The sequence below is a fragment of the Sus scrofa genome, chromosome 3 (assembly GCF_000003025.6).
Source record: "Sus scrofa isolate TJ Tabasco breed Duroc chromosome 3, Sscrofa11.1, whole genome shotgun sequence".
NCBI lineage: Eukaryota > Metazoa > Chordata > Mammalia > Artiodactyla > Suidae > Sus > Sus scrofa.
The window spans coordinates 107,888,983-107,911,934 of record NC_010445.4 but is presented as its reverse complement, the minus strand read 5'-3'; the positions used below and the strand labels follow the sequence as shown (position 1 = coordinate 107,911,934).

Sequence of the window (22,952 nt, the reverse complement as noted above, 5' to 3'; positions counted from 1 at the left end):
AGCAGTAATGAACCCGACTAGCAACCATGAGGATGCAGGTTCAATCCATGGCTTCGCTCACTGGGTTGAGTATTCAGTGCTGCTGTGAGCTGTGGCATAGGTCGCAGATGTGGTTCAGATCCTGAATGGTTGTGGCTGTGGTGTAGGCTGGCAGCGGCAGCTCCAATTCGACCCCTAGCCTGAGAACTTGCACGTGTCACATGTGTGGCCCTAAAAAACAAAACAAAAACAAAAACAAAGGCAGAGTAAGGGCAAATTTGCTCTGTTTTTGAGCTGGAACAGGTCTTCTCCTGCACTCAGACTGGAATTTCCACAGAAGCTCTCCGAGTTCTCAGGCCTTGGGACTCAGACTGGAAATTACACCACCTACTCTCTGGGGCAGTGACAGATCATGGGATTTCTCAGCCTTCACAATCATGGGAGCCAATTCCTCATAATAAATCTCATTATCTATCAATATATGTATCAATTCTATTGGCTCTGTTTTTATGGAGAACCCTAATACAGCACATGATAATCACCCTAGTGAAACTAAGTGGCAGCCTACTTCCACCCAACCCCAAACCCTGTGCTCTGCCCACCTTCAGGATGCTGTGATCATGAACCTTCCCCAGGGCTTTTGAACTTCTAGGTTCAGACCATAAAAGCAAATGCGTTGTGGGGTAGGATGAGATGTGGAGGAAAAGTCAGGGGCATATTGGGAGGTAGCGTATCATTTGTTCACCCTGGCCCCTCTCCATTTGTTACTAACAGCATAATTCCTGGGACAGGCTCTCGAGGAAGAGTGGGAATCTGGAGGCAGGGGAGACATTACCTTGTGGAATCTTATAGATGACTTCTCCAGGCTTCCTGAGCTGGCGCAATATATAGTCGCTGTGAATGTTGATTCCCATGCCCAAAATAAATAAGAACACACCTTGGCAAAGAAGAGAGGGAGAAGTGAAAAATGTATCCTGATTTTGGTGCTTTTCTCACAAGCTAAGTTTTTTTTCCTAAAAAATGAAGGGAAGGGCATTTAACTTTGAATTCTAGGAATGGTATGACGATATGGCAAGAAAAAAAGTAATTGAAGAGTCTGGCAAACCATTTTCCACCACTGCCCATTCACACACATATGACCCTCTCCATTCACCGGTACTGAAAGGGCCCTGGTCTGAGACGAGGAGAGCCAGGATCAGGGATGCTCGGACTTCCATCCCAATGGGCCCAGAAACACTCAGTGTTCCACATAGATGCCCAACCCCACCTCTCAGCAAAGCGTATTTGTGCTAATCAAAATACATCAGGCAAAAAGAACAGTGGAATTAAAAACAGTCAAAATCTGGAGTTCCTGCTGTGGCACAGTGGTTAAGAATCTGAAGGCATGGGTTCAACCCCTGGCCTAGCACAGTGGGTTAAGAGGATCTGGAGTTGCCACAGTGCAGCTTCGGCTTAAGTCTAAGTCGCAGCTGTGTCTCAGATTCAATCCCTGGCCCAGGAACTTCCATAGGCCATGGGTGTGGCCTTAAAAGAAATAAAAACAAAAACAATCAAACAAATAAGCAGCCATATCTACTTTCACCTCAATTTCTATGATATAAAACAATGCTTTTCAATCTTGCCTAGTCAATAGATTATTAGCCTGGAAGAAGGGAACCTGGGAAGGGACAGCAGTGGGGAGAGGGAAAGGGGGTGAGAGGGAGGGGAGAAGCACTAACAGCAGTGGAAAAGCAGAAACCTTAGATTCAATGTCTGTGTGTCCTTAGGCAAATCACTTCACCTCTCTCAGCCTCAGTTTTCTTATCTATAAGATGTAGATTCTTGCCCATCATTAACAAGTCAGCAAATAACAAATGCTGGAGAGAGTGTGGAGAAAAGGGAACCCTCCTTCACTGTTGGTGGGAATGTAAGCTGGTACAACTGTTGGTGGGAATGTAAGCTGGAAAACAGTATGGAGGTACCTCAGGAAACTAAATATAAAAATACCATATGACCCAGCAATCCCACTCCTGGGCATATATCTGGACAAAAATTTCATTGAAAATAATACATGCACCCCTATGTTCATTGCAGCACTATTCACAATAGCCAAGACATGGAAACAACCTAAATGTACATTAACAGACGAAAAGATTAAGAAGATGTGGTATATTTAGAAAAGAAAACCATGGACTTGGAGAATAGACTTGGGTTGTCAAGGGGGAATCGGAGGGAGTGGGAGGGAGTGGGAGCTTGGGGTAAACAGATGCAGAATGTTGCCTTCGGGATGGATTAGCAATGGGATCCTGCTGGGTAGCACTGGGAACTCTGTCTAGTCACTTATGATGGAATACATAATGTGAGAAAAAAGAATGTATACATGTATGTGTAACTGGGTCACCATGCTGTACAGTAGAAAAAATATATATATAAATAAATGATAAAAAAAAAGATGTGGTATATATACACAATGGAATACTACTCAGCCATAAAAAGGGACAAAATAATACCATTTGCAGCAACATGGATGAAACTAGAGACTCTCATACTAAGTGAAGTAAGTCAAAAAGAGAAAGACAAACATTGTATGATATGATTTATATATGGAATCTAATACATGGCAAAAATGAACCTATCTACATAAAAGAAACTCATGGAGAACAGACTTGTGGTTGCCAAGGGGGAGGGAGAGGGAGGGAGTAGGATGGACTGGATGTTTGGGGTTAGTAGATGCAAACTATTACATTTGGAGTAGATAAGCCATGAGATCCTGCTGTATAGCACAGGGAACTATATCCGGTCACTTGTTATGCAACATGATGGAAGATAATGTGAGAAAAAGAATGATGTATATATGTATGACTGGGTCCCTTTGCTGTACAGAAGAAATTGACAGAACACTGTAAATCAACTATAACCAAAAAAAAAAATCTTAAAATTAAAAAAATCTAAAATTAAAAAAAATTAAAATATTCTAACAATATCTGTCTTACAAGGACGGTATGAGACTCATTCATGGGTTGGTTCTTTCATCCATTTATTCAAATAATATTTATTGAGGTCTTACTATGTACTGTCCTAAACATTGGGATGTAGGAATGATAAAAACAGTAAGGGTGTCTGTTCTCATAGAGCTTACATTTCCATGGGGAAATAGAAATGAATTAAAATAATGAAAAAGTTAAAAATCACATCATATGCTACAAAGCAGAAAGTCAAAGTAGGATAATGAGGTAGAGAGTAAACTGGGGTGGGAGGAGGCGTCTCTACTTTAGATGATGTCAACAGGGAAAGCTTTTCTGCAGATCTGGCATCATCCTATGATCTAAATAATGAGAATACAAAGATCTGGAGAGAGCATTCTGGTAGAGCGACTAACAGATGCAAAGGTCCTGAGGCTAGTACAGGTTTAGCATGTCTAAGAAACAGAGGAAGGTGTTGCAGTTAACACTTTAAGACAGACAGGCAAATGAGGAGATGAACGGGATGATGTTTCAAAATCACACCAACTTCTATGGGCCCTGGGAAGGAATTTGGGTTTTTGAGCGCAACAGGAAGCCATTGACAGGTTTTAAGCAGGGGAGAAATAGGATCTGATGTCAGGTTTGTTTTTTCATGGCCACACCCACAGCATATGGAAGTTCCTGGGCCAGGAATTGAATCCAAGCCACAGCTGTGAAACTATGCCACAGCTTCGGCAATGCTGGATTATTTAACCCATGCGCCGGGCTGGGGATATAACCCACAGCTCTGCAGAGATCCTAGCCACTGCAGGTGGATTCTTAACCCGCTGTGCCATAGCAGGAACCCTCAGTTTATTACTATTACAAAAGAAGCATGTTTTGTGGAAAATGAAACACTACTTAACAAAAACAAGGAAACCAAGACACTTTATTCCTGCCACCCAGGAATTACCACCATCTGCCACCTGAGTGCATCTCCCTCCAGATCTTCATCTTATGTGATATGCAGGCACAGTCCAGTTTCCTCAGATGACCCCAGAACACTCTTCTAGCTGATTCGTGTAAACCAATGTCCAGTGGAGGAACCACACCTGACATCAGGTCATTATGTCCTTTAAGGCCATTTTAATCTAGGCCAGACCACTGCCTTTTTTTCATTACACTGACTTCCTGAAAACACCAGAGGTCCCTCGGCATGGCCCCTTCTCTAGATAAGACTGGTTTACCTGCTCATGGTGGCCCTCATTTAACTTATTTCTTTATTCTCTGTATTTCCCGTAGCCCGATATAAGTCATTTTTGTGTGTGTAATGTAGAGTTAGGTACATTTATTAGTTTCTTCTCAGTGTTGAGGAACTTTCTTTCATTTGGATTTTTAGAAACTTCTTTATTAAAGTATGGTTGATTTACAATGTTCCTTCCATTTCTGCTATACAGCAAAGTGACCCAGTCATACATACATATACATTCTTTTTTTCATACTAAGTTATAAGGTTCAATGATTTAAAGGACAAAACTATATTAAAAGAAAATTTCTGCTTACCATCCCATTCTCTGTACCTCAAACCCTACAGATTCCATTTTTAAAATTAAGTTTCTTTTTTTGGAGTCCCTACTGTGGCTCAGCAGGTTAAGATCCTGACTAGCATCCATGAGACTGAGGGTTTGATCCCTGGCCTCACTCAGTGGGTTAAGGATCTGGCGTTGTCATGAGCTGTGGTGTAGTTTGCAGACGTGGCTCGTGGCTCTGATCCTCATTGCTGTGGCTGTGGTGTAGACGGGCAGCTGCAGTTCCAATTTGACCCCTGGGAACCTCCATATGCCATAGCTGTGGCTCTAAAAAACAAAAAAATAACCACAATCACAACAAAAGCAGCATGCTAAATACACCGTGCACACTTTATTTAACCACATGTTCTGGAGCTGTCTCCACATGAGCACAGAGATGTTCCTTGCTCCTGTTTTGCTTTGTTTGGTTGTTTTTGTGGCTCCAGAAAGCTCCATTGTGTGCATGTCTCAGCATTCGTACAATGAATCCTCTGGCCGTTTCTGTGTTCAAATGTTCGCTCTGACTGCCATGTGGAGAATGGGCTATTGAAGGCCAGGACCGGAGGGAGGAGGTTAGTCTGAAGGTCACTGTGCCGGTCCAGGCAGGAGGTCCTCATGGCTCAGAAGGATGAAGCAGTGCAGTCAGGGAGAACAGAGCCCAGTTGGCACAGGTTTTGGAACTAGATGCAGCTGCACTAAGCTGATGGAGAGAACGTGACATGTGATGTAAAGAGAGGAATGAAGGATAATCTCTGCCTTTTTCGTCTGAGCCAAAATAATGTGCAAGCCGTTGAAACCTATACTTTTTTTTTTTTTGCTTTTTGCTTTTTAGGGCCCCACCAGTGGCATATGGAAGTTCCCAGGATAGGGGTCTAATCAGAGCTACAGCTGCCGGCTGACAGCACAGCCACAGCAATGCCAGATCCGAGCCACGTCTGCGACCTACACCACAGCTCACAGCAACACTCAGTCCTTAACCCACTGAGCAAGGCCAGGATCGAACCCACAACCTCATGGTTCCTAGTTGGATTAGTTTCTGCTGCGCCACAACAGGAACTCCTGAACCAATACTTTAGTAAAGAATATAAGTTTCTGGAGTTCCCGTCGTGGTGCAGTGGTTAACGAATCCGGCGTTGCCGTGAGCTGTGGTGTAGGTTGCAGACGCGCCTCGGATCCCGCGTTGCTGTGGCTCTGGCGTAGGCCGGCAGCTACAGCTCCGATTCGACCCCTAGCCTGGGAACCTCCCATATGCCGCAAGAGCGGCCCTAGAAAAAAGCAAAAAGACAAAAAAAAATCACAGATAATGAAAAATCACAGTAATGATCAGTGATCAGTGTTTTCTTCTGAATTAGATGGGTGATCAGGAAGTCTCTCTGGAGAGGTGCCAATTAATAGAGACCCAGATAAAGGGGAAGGACCAAGTTCCATGAGTCCACTGGGTCTGAGCATTCCAGGCAGAGGATGTAGTCTCTACAAAAGCTCTGGGGCAGGACAAGCTTGACCACTTCAGGACCAGCAGGAAGGCCACTGAGGCTACAGCATAGTAAGTGAGATGGATGCAGACAGGAAAGGAAGTCAGCAAATGAGGCAGGACCAAGAACGTTGGAGTTTCATAGGCAGTGGTAAGGAATTTGTACTTCATCCTGAGAGTAGCAGAAATGTGTTGGAGAGTTTTGAGATGGGGAATGACGTGTTTTTCAAAGACCTCCCAGGCTGCTATATGGAGAAAAGACTAGGGTGGAGGGGAGAAGCGGGGAGGATGGGATCCCCCAAAGGCTACTGCCAGGAAGGGGAGGGGTGATGGTGATTTAACCTGCAGGAAGGGGTATTAACTGGGTCGTGGTGAGAAGCCGTCAGATTTACTTACCTAGGCTAAACCGTATGTCTGTGTACCACTCAGCAGGGTATTCGGCACAGTAAACCAGATAGTAGCCTTGAAGGAGTCCATTTCCCATGCAGAAGACAAAGCCTCTGAAAAGGAATACAACTGGAAAAGGCCTCCCTCTAGTGAGCAGTGAGTAAACAAATGTCCTGGGATGCATGGGGGAGAAAGATCAGGATCCGTTGTTAAAAAAAAAATCAAACAACAAGATGAAGCAACAGACAATCACATCAAACCCATGTTTAAAAACCATTTCCCTTAAATGTACATAATGAAAGGACATTATTTTCTGGTTCTAGAGCAATCATTTATGCTATTATTTGTCTTGTTTCATTAAAAATGCATAATGGCCACCATAACAACAGCCTTGCAAGGTAAATTCAATCTTTATAAATTAAGTTAATAAATTCAATCCTACAAACCCAGGACTGGAGATCAGCTTTCTATAGATCCAGATGTGAAGTCCAGATTTTACTGGAAGAAAGGTAGGGCCTGGTTTATTCCACGTAGCAGTGAAACTGCATTTTGGTAGCAGCGACTCAATCTTACAGATTTCCATATGTCTCTCTAACGTGATTCAATTACTACTAGTGCAGCATTTCCTAGAAAGCGGGCTACAGAACTCCTTGGGAAAAGAGAGTGATTTCTCTAAATGTTAGGAACCATGAATCTAGAGGAAACTAGGAAGACATTAAAAACATAAATAATCTCAAAATTAAAACTTACCCAAGATATAATGCTAAACACTCAACATCAAACTACATTCTGTTCATAATTTTTCTTCTTTTATGTTGCAATATAACCATCATACAGGAAACTTCATAAATCTTAGTGAAATGGTTTAATAAATTACTATATAATAAATATCCACAAAGTCACTAACCGAGAAATGGGACACTGCCAGCACACCAGAAACCTCCTCTAAGTGCCCCCCTGTTCACAGTACCATCACCCCAGAGGTAACCACCATCGTGATTTTTGTAATAATCATTTTCTTTTGCTTCTTTACAATTTTACCTCATTTGTATGCATCTCTAAAAATATAGTTTATTTTGCTCATTTTAAATTCCTTATGTTTCTGAGGCTCCAGTATGTTATTGTGGATAGCTGTGGTTCATTTATTTTCATTGTTGTATATTACTGTCAAGTATGAATATACAACATTTTACTTTGATGAATATTTGGCTTGCTTTATAGTGTTGTACCTATTCAAAGATGATTTTCCTATTATTTTAATGATTTTCATTCTATGTTTAAACCTTTGATGCATTTGGAACTTATGTTGCAAAAAATTAAATAAGAATCCAATTTACTTTTTTCCATAATGCTAGTGAATTTACTAAATGTCTCTTTCTCATTGACACACATTGCCATTGGTATTATATACTAAATTATCACACAGATTGGTTCCTCTTCTGGACTCTTGTTTCTGTTCCACTGACCTATTTATTGCCAGTACTATGTTATTTTAATCATTGTACTTTTAAAATATGTCTTAATACTAGGCGGGACTAGTATTCTTATATTTACTCATTTCAAGGATTTTCAAGTTACTCCTCATTGTTTATTCTTCATGTGAACTTTAAAATACTTTAAAACTTGTGAAATGCCCCTTCTGCAAGGTCAGAAATACTATTAATCCTTAAACAATATGGGTTTGAACTACTCAGGTCCACTTACACATAGCTTTTTTTCAACAGTAAATACTATAGTACTACACTGCACTGGGTTGGTTGAAGTAGCAGACGCAGAATCTCAGATAAAGAGGAATAGCATTTACTGAGGAACCATGGATACGGAGAACTGACCGTGAGTTATGCATGGATTTTCAACTGCTTCAAAGGTCAATGCCCCTAACATCCACTTGTTCAAGGGTCAACTGAATTCTTAAATTTAAAAATTAATTAAGAGAGTGAAATGGCAGGAGGACCTCCAAGAATATTCCTCCATAAAAGCAAAAAAATTAAAAAAATTTAAAAAGGCAAAAAAGAATCTGGAGAAAAAGTCAGACCTCTGGATATTAACCAACTGCAACCTGAGAACCTGAGAAGCATTTAGGCAGGAAAAATGGCTGAAACTCAGGAAGAGCAACCAGCCCATGGCATCTTAACTTTCCCTATTTCCCACTTGCTGCTCTGCACAGCCTCCAAAAGTAACAGCCTCCATTCCAAGCATTGGAAGGAGCAAACCGGGCTGAAACTCATCCCCAAAGAGAAGTCATTATTTTACCTGTCTGGTGGTTCCCTGGAAAACTCCACTAAAAAGGCCTGTCTTTATTCCAGCTCGCTCAAACTTACCCAGGGCTAAAAGTTTCTGGGGCTGAGGGGATATTTATAAATGTCTGAGCAGCACAGTAGCCTGAGGCAATGGATAAGAGGTGGGGCAAATATTAGACTAATCAAAAAGCTTAAAAGACTGAGGGATGAGATGCCCGAAGGGGATTTGAAAATCTCATACTTATTTCTGGGAATCTAGACAGTCATGCACATACATGCATAAGGCCATACGTATGCTCAAAAGAAGACCCAGAAATGTCCTAAGCTCTCACCTCTGACTGACCTTGAAGAGTGCACAAGTGCCAAGTAAGGCAAAAGCAGAGTTGTAAACTACATGAGTGATTGTTAAAGGACTTCTCTAACATACATACATGGTGGCCCTTAGCAAAGACTACAGGATCTACTGGTTATAAGAGTGTAAGGAAATCTCCGTCCAGTCATTAACACATCATTAAACATCCAATTAGTGGCTTCGGTGGCCACAACAACTAAGTAAATGCTTCACCGAATGAATTCAGAAAAGCCAGTAGGCAAACAACAGTAACAACAAATCCTGGGAGGCAAGGAGAATCTGATTTCCGAGCTGCTACAATTTTATGTGACGTGATTAGTTTCAACAATAAACTATGGAACATATGAAGAAACAAGAAAGTATGACCCATAAATATGGGGAAAAAGCAACCAATTGATACTGCCTCTGAGAACTCCAGACATTGAAGTTACTAGGCAAAAACTTAAACTATTTTAAATATGTTCAAAGAGCTACAGGAAACCATGCCTAAAAAATAAAGGAAAGTCTAAGAATGAGAGAATATCAAATAGAGAATTTCAAAAAAGAGATAGAAATTATAAAAAAAGAACCAAAAAAAAAAAATCTGGAGTTGAAAGGTACAACAACTGAAATGAAAAATTCACTAGAGGCCCTCACATCAATGGACAGATCCTCTAGACAGAAAACCAATAAAGCAACAGAGATCCTAAAGGAAAAGTTAGACTTAATTGATAGCTTCAGGACACTACATCCAAAAAAATCAGAATACACATTCTTCTCAAATGCTCATGGAACATTCTCAAGAATCGACCACATATTGGGACACAAAGTGAATCTCAATAAATTTAGGAGCATAGAAATCATCTCAAGTATCTTCTCTGACCACAATGCCATGAAATTAGAAATCAACCATGGGAAAAGGAAACACAAAAAACCTACTACTTGGAGACTAAACAACATGCTACTAAAAGACCAATGGGTCAATGAGGAAATCAAGAAGGAAATTAAAAAATACCTTGAAACAAATGATAATGAAGACACAACCTCTCAAAATCTATGGGATGCTGCAGAAGCAGTGCTCAGAGGGAAATTTATAGCAATACAGGCCTTTCTCAAAAAAGAAGAAAGATCCCAGATGGACAACTTAACCCTCCACCTAAACGAATTAGAAAAAGGAGAACAAAAAAGACCTAAAGTCAGCAGAAGGAAGGAAATTATAAAGATCAAAGAAGAAATCAATAAAATAGAGATTCAAAAAACAAGAGAGAAAATTAATAAAACCAAGAGCTGGTTCTTTGAAAAGGTGAACAAAATTGACAAAACCCTGGCCAGACGCACTAAAAAGAGGAGAGAAAGAACCCAAATAACCAAAATTATAAATGAAAAAGGAGAAATCACAACACATACTGCAGAAATACAAAAAACCATAAGAGAATACTATGAACAACTATATGGCAACAAGTTTGACAATCTGGAAGAAACGGACAATTTTCTAGAATCTTACAGCCTGCCAAAACTGAATCAAGCGGAAACAGACCAACTGAACAGACCGATCACTAGAAATGAAATTGAAGAGGTCATAAAAACACTCCCTACAAATAAAAGTCCAGGATCAGATGGCTTCACAGGCGAATTCTATCAAGCATATAAAGAGGAATTGGTGCCCATCCTCCTTAAACTCTTTCAAAAGGTTGAAGAAGAAGGAATACTCCCAAAGACATTCTATGATGCCACCATCACCCTCATTCCAAAACCAGACAGAGATACCACCAAGAAAGAAAACTATCGCCCAATATCATTGATGAATATAGATGCAAAAATTCTCAACAAAATCTTAGCCAACCGAATCCAACAACATAACAAAAAAATTATACACCATGACCAGGGAGGGTTCATCCCAGGTTCACAAGGATGGTTCAACATACGCAAATCAATCAACATCATACACCACATTAACAAAAGACAAGTAAAAAATCATATGATCATCTCAATAGACGCAGAAAAAGCATTTGACAAAGTCCAACATCCATTCATGATCAAGACCCTCGCCAAAGTGGGTATAGAGGGAACATCCCTGAACATAATCAAAGCCATTTATGATGAACCCACAGCAAATATAATACTCAATGGGGAAAAACTGAAAGCCTTCTCACTCAAATCTGGAACAAGACAGGGATGCCCACTCTCACCACTGCTCTTCAACATCGTTTTGGAAGTCCTAGCCACAGCAATTAGACAAACAAAAGAAATAAAAGGCATCCATAGAGGAAGAGAAGAGATAAAACTGTCACTGTATGCAAATGATATGATACTATACCTAGAAAACCCTAAGGACTCAACCCCAAAACTACTTGAACTGATTAATAAATTCAGCAAAGTAGCAGGACATGAGATTAACATTCAGAAGTCAGTTGCATTTCTGTATACCAGCAATGAAATATTAGAAAAGGAATACAAAAATATGATACCTTTTAAAATTGCACCCCCCAAAATCAAATACCTCGGAATACACCTGACCAAAGAGGTAAAGGACCTATATGCCGAGAACTATAAAACTTTAATCAAAGAAATCGAAGAAGATGTAAAGAAATGGAAAGATATTCCATGTTCCTGGATTGGAAAAATCAATATTGTAAAAATGGCCATATGGCCCAAAGCAATCTACAGATTCAATGCAATCCCTATCAAACTACCCATGACATTTTTCACAGAACTAGAGCAAACAATCCAAACATTTATATGGAACAACAAAAGACCCAGAATTGCCAAAGCAATCCTGAGAAACAAAAACCAAGCAGGAGGCATAAGTCTCCCAGACTTCAAGAAATACTACAAAGCCACAGTCATCAAAACAGTGTGGTACTGGTATCAAAACAGACAGACAGACCAATGGAACAGAATAGAGAATCCGGAAATAAACCCTGACACCTATGGTCAATTAGTCTTTGACAAGGGAGGCAAGAACATCAAATGGGAAAAGGAAAGTCTATTCAGCAAGCATTGCTGGGAAACCTGGACGGCTGCATGCAAAGCAATGAAACTAGAACACACCCTCACACCATGCACAAAAATAAACTCCAAATGGCTGAAAGACTTAAATATACGACAGGACACCATCAAACTCCTAGAAGAAAACATAGGCAAAACACTCTCTGACATCAACATCATGAATATTTTCTCAGGTCAGTCTCCCAAAGCAATAGAAATTAGAGCAAAAATAAACCCATGGGACCTCATCAAACTGAAAAGCTTGTGCACAGCAAAGGAAACCAAAAAGAAAACAAAAAGACAACTTTCAGAATGGGAGAAAATAGTTTCAAATGATGCAACCGACAAGGGCTTCATCTCTAGAATAAATAAACAACTTATACAACCCAACAGCAAAAAAACCAATCAATCAATGGAAAAATGGGCAAAAGACCTGAATAGACATTTCTCCAAAGAAGATATACAGTTGGCCAGCAAACACATGAAAAAATGCTCAACATCGCTGATTATAAGAGACATGCAAATCAAAACTACCATGAGATATCACCTCACACCAGTCAGAATGGCCATCATTCATAAATCCACATATAACAAGTGCTGGAGGGGCTGTGGAGAAAAGGGAACCCTCCTGCACTGTTGGTGGGAATGGAAACTGGTACAGCCACTATGGAGAACAGTTTGGAGATACCTTAGAAATCTATACATAGAACTTCCATATGACCCCTCAATCCCACTCTTGGGCATCTATCTGGACAAAACTCAACTTAAAAGAGACACGTGCACCCGCATGTTCATTGCAGCACTATTCACAATGGAACACTACTCAGCCATAAAAAAAAATGACATCATGCCATTTGCAGCAACATGGATGGAACTAGAGAATCTCATCCTGAGTGAAATGAGCCAGAAAGACAAAGACAAATACCATATGATATCACTTATAACTGGAATCTAATATCCAGCACAAATGAACATCTCTTCAAAAAAGAAAATCATGGACTTGGAGAAAAGACTTGTGGCTGCCTGATGGGAGGGGGAGAGAGTGGGAGGGATCGGGAGCTTGGGGTTATCAGACACAACTTAGAATAGATTTACAAGGAGGTCCTGCTGAGTAGCATTGAGAACTTTGTCTAGATACTCATATTGCAACAGAACAAAGGGTGGGGGGAAAAATGTAATTGTAATGTATACATGTAAGGATAACTTGATCCCCTTGCTGTATAGTGGGACAATTTTAAAAAATTTTTAAAATTAAAAAAATTCACTAGAGGGACTCAGCAGTAGACTTGAGAAGGAAGAAAAAAATCAATAACACTAAAGGTAGATTAATTGAGATTATCCAGTTTGATGAATAGAGAGGAAAAAAGAATGGGAGAAAATGTAGAGATTCAGAGGTCTGTGGGACACACGAAGAATGACTAAGGGGCAGAAAGAATATTGAAGAAATAATGTCCAAAAACTTTTGAAGGAGTTCCCATTGTGGCTCGGTGGTTAATGAATCCGACTAGGAACCATGAGGTTGCAGGTTCGGTCCCTGCTCTTGCTCAGTGGGTTAAGGATCTGGCGTTGCCATGAGCTGTGGTGTAGGTTGCAGACGCGGCTCAGATTCCTCATTGCAGCTGGGGCCGGTGGCTACAGCTCCAGTTAGACCCCCAGCCTGGGAACCTCCATATGCCGTGGGAGCGGGCCCAAGAAATGGCAAAAAGACAAAAAGACAAAAAAAAAAAAAAAAAAAAAAAAAACTTTTGACATTTGATGACAAACATTAATCTACACATCCAAGAAGCTCAGTTAACTCCACATGGACAGACTCATAGATATGCCAACATAGGTACATCATGAGCAAACTGATGAAAAAGACAAAGAGAAAATCTTGAAAAGTGAAGCAAAAGAGAGAGTTGCCATATGACCCAGAAATTTCACTCCTAGGTTTCTACTCTAGGTAAATGAAAACATATGTTAATTCAAAACTTATACACAAATACATTATTCATAGTAGCCAAAAAAACAGAAACAACCCAAACATTCATTAATTGATGAATGGATAAACAATATGTTATAAATCTATACAATAGTGTATTATTAAACCATTAACAACATGGACAAACGTTAAAAGAAAACCCTAGGTGAAAGAAGCCAGTCACAAAAGGCCACATATTATATGATTACATGTGTATGAAATGTCCAAAATAGGTAAGTCCTTAGAGATACAAAGTACACTGAAGGTTGCTAGGGGATGGAGGATTGAGGAATGGGGAGTGTCTATTACCAGGTAAAGAATTTCTTTGGGGTGTTGACAATATTCTGGAATTAGCGGTGATGGCTGCACAATTTTTTGGATATGCTAAAAACAGTGAGTTGTACACTTAATATGGTACATTTTATGGTATATGAACTATATCTCATTTTTTTTAATTAATTAAGAGAAAATTCTGGTAGTGTTGCCCAGAGGTTAAATCATAGGGCCTCGTCCACTTACTAGATGTATGACTCTGTCACTTAATTTCAGCTGCTCATCTCACATGGTTGTGAGGATTGAGTCTATATAGGCAAAGAGCTTAGCACAGGACAGATAATAAAAGCTGAGTCAATGTGTTTTCGTTAACATCATCTTTATTAAGTTATTACTGGCATGGCTTTTCTATTCAGGTACAGATTGTTCCTTTCTACCCATTCAGGTCTTGTTGTGTGTGTTCCTCAGGAGGTTTTAAAGTTTCTTCATATATATTTTGCACATTTTAATGTTTAATAAAGGATTTTAAAAGTTTTTTTTTTTAATTCTGTTACTATACATGGGATTTCCCATTGACATCTACTAACTGGCTTACATATTAAACAAGACCTTTGATTTTTAATATTAATTTTGTTCCCAGCTGCATCCTGAACACTCTTATTATTTATGGTAGTTTTTCAGGACATTTTCTAGGATTTTCCAGGTATATCGGCATCTGCAAATAATGTTACACTCCTCTCTTTGAAAAGAATCTGGAAGCCTTCAGTCTCTGACCATGCTCTGGAATGACATAAATAGCATGGGAACTGCCCAGTCTTTAATATTTGGTAGTAGCCCTTTGTCAAATCTGTATTATTGGGAGTAGGAGTTGCTAATATTATTGATATTTATAAGTATATATACATGTTTTCTTGCTGTTATAAACGTTTTATTGAGACAAAATTCACACACATAAAATTCACCCTCCTTTTTAAAATGTTTTCTTTTTATGGACACACTCGCAGCATATGGAAGTTCCCAGGCTAGAGGTTGAATCAGAGCTGTAGCTGCCAGCCTATACCACAGCAACACAGGATCTAAGTCTACTACAACCCACAGCGATGCCAGATCCTTAACCCACTGAGCAAGACCAGGGATCAAACCTGCATCTTCATGGATACTAGTCGGGTTCATTACTTCTGAGCCACAATGGGAACTCCCCAAAATTCACCCTTTAAAGTGCACAAGCTCCCAATCCTTCCTGCTGCACCCCCAACTACAAGTCTATTCTCTAAAGATAGGGAGCCTGGATTAGTAGAGGCAAACTAGTACACATAGGATAGAAGAACATCAAGGTTCTACTGTATAGCACAGGGAACTATAGTCTATATCCTGTGGTAAAGCATATTAGAAAAGAATATATGAATGTATAACTGTGTCACTTTCCTGTATAGCAGAAGTTAAGTCAAAATTGCAAATCAACTATACTTCAATTAAATAAAAGTGAAATGCACTATTTTATTAAAATAAAATTTTTTTAAAAATTTAAAAAATAAAGCGCACTATTCAGTGGTTTTTGTTATATTCATGAAAGTGTGCAGCCATCACCAGTATCTAGTTTCAGAACAATTTCATCCCTCAAAAAGAAACTCCATACCTGGTGGCAGTCAATCCCAATATCCCCATACGTCCAGACCCTGGAATCACCAATCCACTTTCTGTCTCTAAGGACTTGCCTATTCCAGACATTTCATATACATGGAATCATATAATATGTGGTCCTCTGTGTCTGGCTTCTTTCACTTAGCATAATGCTTCCAAGGTTCATCCATGTTGTAGCATGTATCAGTACTTCATTCCTTTTTTTTTTTTCCTCCTTTCGCTGCCCCATGGCATGTGGAGTTCCCAGGCCAGTGATCAGATCCAAGCCACAGCTGTCACCTAGGCTTCAGCTGCAGCAACGCTGGATCCTTAACCCACTGTGCCAAGCCGGGGATCAAACCTCTGTCTCAGCACTCCCAAAATGCTGCTGATCCTGTTGTGCTACGGCAGGAACTCCCTGCATCCCTTTGTATAGACAAATAAGAGTTAATTGTATGGATATACCACATTTTGTTTACCCCTTTGTCAACTGAGAGAAATTTGACATTTTTTAACTAATATGAATAATGCTGCTACGAACCTTCATATCTAGATTTTATATGAAGGTATGTTTTCATTTCTCTTGGATAGACACCTAGGAGTAGAATTTCTGGGTCTTATAGTTAACATTTTGAGGAATTAACAAACTATTTAACCAAAGCGACCATATCTGCTTACTTCTCCACCCCCCCCAAAAAAAAACTCTAAAAGGGTACATGAAAAACTAACTTTAAAAGATACTTCTAGGGAGTGCTTATCATGGCTCAGTGGAAATGAACCTGACTAGTATCCATGAGGAGATGGGTTCGATCCCTGGTCTCGCTCAGTGGGTTAAGGATCCAGCGTTGCCATGAGCTGTGGTGTAGGTTGGAGACACAGCTCAGATCTGGCATTGCTGTGGCTGTGGTGTAGGCGGGTGGCTACAGCTCCAATTAGACCCCTAGCCTGGGAACCTCCACATGCCTAAAAAGACAAAAAAAAAAAAAAAAAAAAAAAAAAAGATACTTCTATATAGAGGGCAGAAGGAAAGGAGAGGGTAAAGGATGGAAGGGATTGAGCAGGAAGTGAAACCTCACTGAAAATACCTTTTTTATATAGTTTTGAAATTTTGGCCATGTAAATGTCTTTATGTATTTAAAAATATATATATCAAAAATTGAAAACTATAAAATTGAAAGCAAACATGACCTCAAATGTATGTAAAATTGGTAACAATCACACACAAAAAAATAATCATTTCAAATGACATTTGAACACAGTACTCTGACCATTTATCCTTAGTGGGTTATATTCATTCTAAGCACAGACAGAATAGCAAGCACATAATAAGCTTTGCTTACTTTTATTTTTACCAGTAACGAATGGTATTGTAACAAGTTATTTTATGAATACCGTCAGAGAGAAAACATGGAAATATGCTATTGTGATTAAAAACTAAGATCTTCAGTGTAAAAGAAAAAGATATAAAATCAAATGAAAAGTTGTCATGTTAAATTTGAATTGGAAATATCAATATGGATTCATGACTTAAAATTATCCCACTCAAAGATCAAGGAGAAATGACACACAAGCAGCAAAAGCACACTGAGCAACTAGGTCTTTATTTGTAAATACCATTCCCTAAAGAAAGTAGGGCACCGTGAAGAAGTAGCTCATTCTAGATTGGAGGCAGGAAAAGTACAAGATGAGCCAGAGATATTTTGTTGTGTTGGAAAGTAAGGAAATAATTGAAGGTTAAACAAGAGACAGGAGTTGTCAAAATTACATAAATGCCAACCAGAAAGAAATTTCACTGGCCAAATACGTGACAAACTGGGTATCAAAAAGAATAATGACAGCAGTTGATTATAGACATTGGTAAATGGATATGAGATTATAATGGATAATGTTAATCATTACTACCTCATCGTATTCTTATAAAAATGATATAAGATGATGCAAGAAAAAGTGTTGAATACAGGATAGTTGCTGAATAACTTGTTTCTCCTCCTATTTATACACCATGAGGCTTTAAGGGTCTGAAGACGGCTTAAGTTCTTAGAGGGAAAGGGTCCTAGAAGGCTACAGAAAGGCTATTAAAAAATAATCATTGGCCTCCCAATGAGGCCCTGTCAGTGTCAACAGTGGCTCCCAAAGAGGCTCAAATGACAAAGTCCTTGCCTTTTGAAAACCCAGAACACTGTGCCTCTAACCATTTTCCAAATTAAACCATGAATCCAACCAACCTTCTGGATATACTTTTTTTTCTTTTTTTTGTCTTTTTTGTCTTTTTGTGGCCACACCCACAGCATATGGAAGTTCCTAGGCTAAGGGTTGAATCAGAGCTGTAGCTGCTGGCCTACACCACAGCCACAGCAATGAGGGATCCGAGCCGCATCTGTGACCTACACCACAGCTCACGGCAACACTGGATCCTTAACCCACTGAGTGAGGCCACAGATTAAACCCACATCCTCGTGGATACTAGTCAGGTTCATTAACCACTGAGCAATGGCGGGAACTCCCCTTCTGGACTTTCTAAGTCTGACTGCAAAGTCAGTACTCAATCGCATCTCACCCAAAGGAATGGGCATTAATCAGGAAAGGCTCACTACTATAATAAAAAACTCCAAAGAGTTTCCATGTAATAAAGGCTCATTTCTTGCTCATGTTATGGTGTGGAGGATTGTATAAAGGTTTTCTTAAAAGTCAGGCTGTAGGCCGGAAGTAACATATACTATTCGCACCTTCATTCCTTTGGTGCTACCCAACTGCAACAGAGACTGGGAAATGCGGCCTGGCTGCACAGGCAAAGGCTCAGGAAAGCCAAGAGTCTGGAGAACAAATAAAATTCTTCTGACTGGAAAGGATTTGCTGCTGGAAAGAAAAAGCAGTTTAAAATAAATGGTTCAATGTAGAAAGTGACAAAAACAATGAAGAAGAAGGGGAGGAGAATCAGCCCAAGAGGCTGTGGAGGGTTGCAGGTGAGATTTACCTTCAGATCTCAATATGGCCTTAGACTCAGTTTCCCTGGGGTTTGGGACCACTTTACTTCAATGCTCTCCTACATTTTTACTGTACATTTTCATTATTTTGTGTTTGTTCTGATACAGAGTCTGATAAGTACTCCATAAATATAAATAAAGTTTTCTATCACTGCTGAATAAATATTCTTCTGGGGGACCCTTATTGGAAAGGGTTAACTGAAATTTCATTCCAAATTAAACTCAAGAAACAACCTTTAAAATTACACACCTTGCACAGACCATCTAATATTTAACTAAGTCTTCTTCAAACATAAATGCTATTGCTAAGATTATCAAGCCTATTGAAGACATCTCACTATATGAAATTTTAGACTTCATTGTCAATCAAAATAAATTCATAGTCTATATATAAATACAAGCCTTCCATGTATATTTGTTATTATAGTAATAACTCCTTCCTCAACCCCCATCTCCCCCCGCATCCACTATTCCACTTTTCTGCTTTCCTTTACAACAAAACTCTTCCTGATAGGTGTCTATGCTTGCCATCTCTTCATCTTTTTTTCCACCACCCCTATAGAAAACTTATCTTGGCAAGACCACCAGAGACCCCCTCATTTCCAAATCCCAGAGCCAATTTTCAGCTCTCCTCTTACTCAAGAAGTTAGTCATTCATCTTTCTGGAAACACTGTCTTCACTCAGCTTCCAGCACACCCCTTCCTCTTGGTTCTTTGATTTCTCTTCATTTTCCTCTACTTGTTTCTTTTCACCCCTCTGACTTCTGTATACCAGAGTGCCCTAGGGCTTAGGACTCTTTTCTTCTTTATTTACAACCACTGTAGATGTGATCACATGTAGTCTTACATTTTTTAATATCATCTAAAGAATGACAACTTCCACATGTATGCCTCCAAGCAGGATGTCTGCAGTCCTTGAATTCAGAATCATATACCCAAATTCCTAGTAGATACCTAACTCAAAATATATCTGAAACTGAATGCATCCAACCCCAAATCCAATTCCCCACCTTTTCCCAGACCTGTACCTCCCTGAGTCTGCCCCATCTCAGTTCATTCTTCTGCTTGCTCAGACTGAGGATGTTGAACCATCATTGACCTCTCTCTCTCTTTCTCTCCCTCTCTCCCTTTCTCTCCCCATAGAATCTATTAGAATCTGGCCATGTCCCACCATCTCTATCAAACAGAAAGATGACAAGAAAATCTCCAAAACTTGAAAACTGAACATCTCATTTCTAAATAATTTATGGTGCAAAGAGGAGGCCTCAAGGGAAATAAAAAACTATACTGAACTCAATTAAAATGAAAATATATCAAAAATACATAGGATATAGATATATTATGCTCAGAGAAAAATCTGTAGTACTAAATACATACAATTGGAAAATAGAAAAGGTTTCAAAATTTCCACCTTAAGAATCTAGAAAAAAAAAAGAGCATAATAAATCCAAAGGAAGCAGAAGGAAGGCAATAGTAAAGATATGAGCAAAAATCAATAAAATTCAAATATTAAAACAATAAAATGAATAAAACGAAGATCCATTCTTTGAAAGGAGGAATAAAATTTACATTTAATAAGACTAATAAAAAAAGAGAAAACATAATCAGGAAAGAAACAGAAGACAACATTACAGAACCTGTAAATATCAAGGGATATTAAAGAGGAGAGTTCCCACTGTGGCTCAGCATGAAAAGAACCCAGCTAGTAGCCATGAGGATGTGGGTTCAATCCTTGGCCTTGCTCAGTGGGTTAAGGATCTGGCATTGCCACAAGCTGTGACACAGGTTGCAGATGCAGCTTAGATCTGGCGTTGCTGTGGCTGTGGTGTAGGCCAGCAGCTGCAACTCCAATTCAGCCCCTAACCTGGGAAGTTTCATATGCTGCAGGTGCAGCCCAAAAAAGATAAAAAAAATAGAAAAGGATGTTAAATAAATACTATAATAACTCTACATACATAAATTTGATGGTTTAGATGAACTGGAATAAGTCCTTGAAAACACAACCTATCACAACTTGCCTTAATGAAACAGATCATTTGACTAGTCCTATAACTACTAAGGAAATTTAATTCATAATTTTAAACTTCTCAAAAAAGAAATCTCCAGGTCCAAATGCTTTCACTGGAGAATTCTACCAAACATTTAAAGGAGAATTAACATTAATTCTGCACAATTTCTCCATTTTATAAAGCTACTATGATTTTGATACAAAAACCAGACAAATATAGCATAGAGAAAAAGAAAAAAAACTACAAGCCACTAACCCACATGAGTATAGACAGAAAAACTTTTGGAGTTCCCGTCATGGCTCAGTGGAAACAAATCCGACCAGGAACCATGGGGTTTGTGGGTTCAATCCCTGGCCTCGCTCAGTGGGTTAAGGATCTGGCGTTGCAGTGAGCCATGGTGTAGTTCACAGACAAAGCTCAGATCCTGCATTCCTGTGGCTGTGGCATAGGCCAGCAGTTGTAGCTCTGGTTTGGGTACCTCCATATGCCCAGAGGTTCGGCCCTAAAAAGCAAAAAAAAAAAAAGAAAGAAAGAAAGAAAAGAAAAACTTTTTTTTCATTATAGCTGCTTACACCGTTCTGTCAATTTTCTACTGTATAGCATGGTGACCCAGTTACACATACAAGTATACAATCTTTTCTCTCACATTATCATGCTCCATCATAAGTGACTAGACATAATTCCCAGTGTTATACAGCAGGATCTCATTGCTTATCCATTCCAAAGGAAATAGTCTGCATCTATTAATCCAAAGTTCCAAATACATCCCACTCCCTCCCCCTTCCCGTTGTCAAACACAAGTCTATTCTCTAAGTCCATGATTTTCTTTTCTATGGAAAGTTTCATTTGTGCCATATATTAGATTCCAGATATAAGTGAAATCATATGGTATTTGTCCTTCTCTTTCTGACTGACTTCACTTAGTATGAGAGTCTCTAGTTCCATCCATGTTGCAGCAAATGGTATTATGTCATTCTTTTTTATGGCTGAGTAGTATTCCATTGTGTACTTCTCAGTACATCTTCTAATCCAATCATCTGTCAATGGACATTTAGGTTGTTTCTATGTCTTGGCTATTGTGAATAGTGCTGCAAAGAACATACAGGTGCATGTGTCTTTTTCAAGGAACGTTTTGTCCAGATATATGCCCAAGAGTGGGATTGGTGGGTCATATGGTAGTTCTAGGTATAGATTTCTAATGTATCTCCATACTGTTTTCCATAGTGGTTGTACCAGCTTACATTTCCACCAACAGTGCAGGAGGGTTCCCTTTTCTCCACACTCCCTCCAGCATTTGTTATTTGTGGACTTATTAATGATGGCCATTCTGACAGGTGCAAGGTGGTATCTTATGGTAGTTTTGATTTGCATTTCTCTAGTAATCAGGGATGTTGAGCATTTTTTCATGTACTTGTTGGCCATTGGTATATATTCTTTGGAGAAATGTCTATTCAGGTCTTTTGCCCATTTTTCAATTAAGTTGTTGTCTTTTTGGCTGTTGAGTTGTATAAGTTGTTTGTATATTTTAGAGATTAAGCCCTTGTCCGTTGCACATTCTCCCCTTCTGTAAGTTGTATTTTTGTTTTCTTTTTGGTTTCCTTTGCTGTGCTTGTCAATTTGATTAGGTCCTATTGGTTTATTTTTGCTTTTATTCCTTTTGCTTTGGGAGAGTGACCTGAGAAAACATTTGTAAGGTTGATGTCAGAGAACATTTTGCCTATGTTCTCTTCCAGGAGTTTGATGGTGTCTTGTCTTATATTTAGGTCTTTAAGCCATTTTGAGTTTATTTGGTGCATGGTGTGAAGGTGTGTTCTAGTTGCATTGCTTTGCATGCAGCTGTCCAGGTTTCATAGCAATGCTTGCTGAACAGTCTATCTTTTTCCCATTTTATGTTCTTGCCTCCTTTGTCAAAGATTAATTGACCATAGGCATCAAGGTTTATTTCTGGGTTCTCTATTCTGTTCCATTGGTCTGTATGTCTATTTTGGTACTAGTACAACACTGTCTGGATTATTGTAGCTTTGTAATATTGCCTGAAGTCTGGGACAGTTATGCATCCTGCTTGGTTTTTGTTTCTCAGGATTGCTTTGGCAATTCTGGGTCTATTGTGGTTCCATATAAATTTTTGGATTGTTTCTTCTAGTTCTGTGAAAAATGTCATGGATAGTTTGATAGGGATTGCATTGAATCTGTAGATTGCTTTGGGCCATATGGCCATTTT

The 22,952-nt window shown here is 39.3% G+C and overlaps 1 protein-coding gene across 3 annotated transcripts in view; it reads right to left on the bottom strand.

The window, feature by feature from the left end:
* SRD5A2 (steroid 5 alpha-reductase 2) overlaps window positions 1–22,952 on the bottom strand; it is a 78,152-nt gene that overhangs the window by 6,417 nt on the left and 48,783 nt on the right. For all 3 annotated transcript variants that reach the window (NM_213988.1, XM_021085840.1, XM_021085841.1), the window contains 2 exon segments: window positions 815–916; window positions 6,336–6,499. In NM_213988.1, the coding sequence (NP_999153.1) occupies window positions 815–916; window positions 6,336–6,499 (266 nt within the window).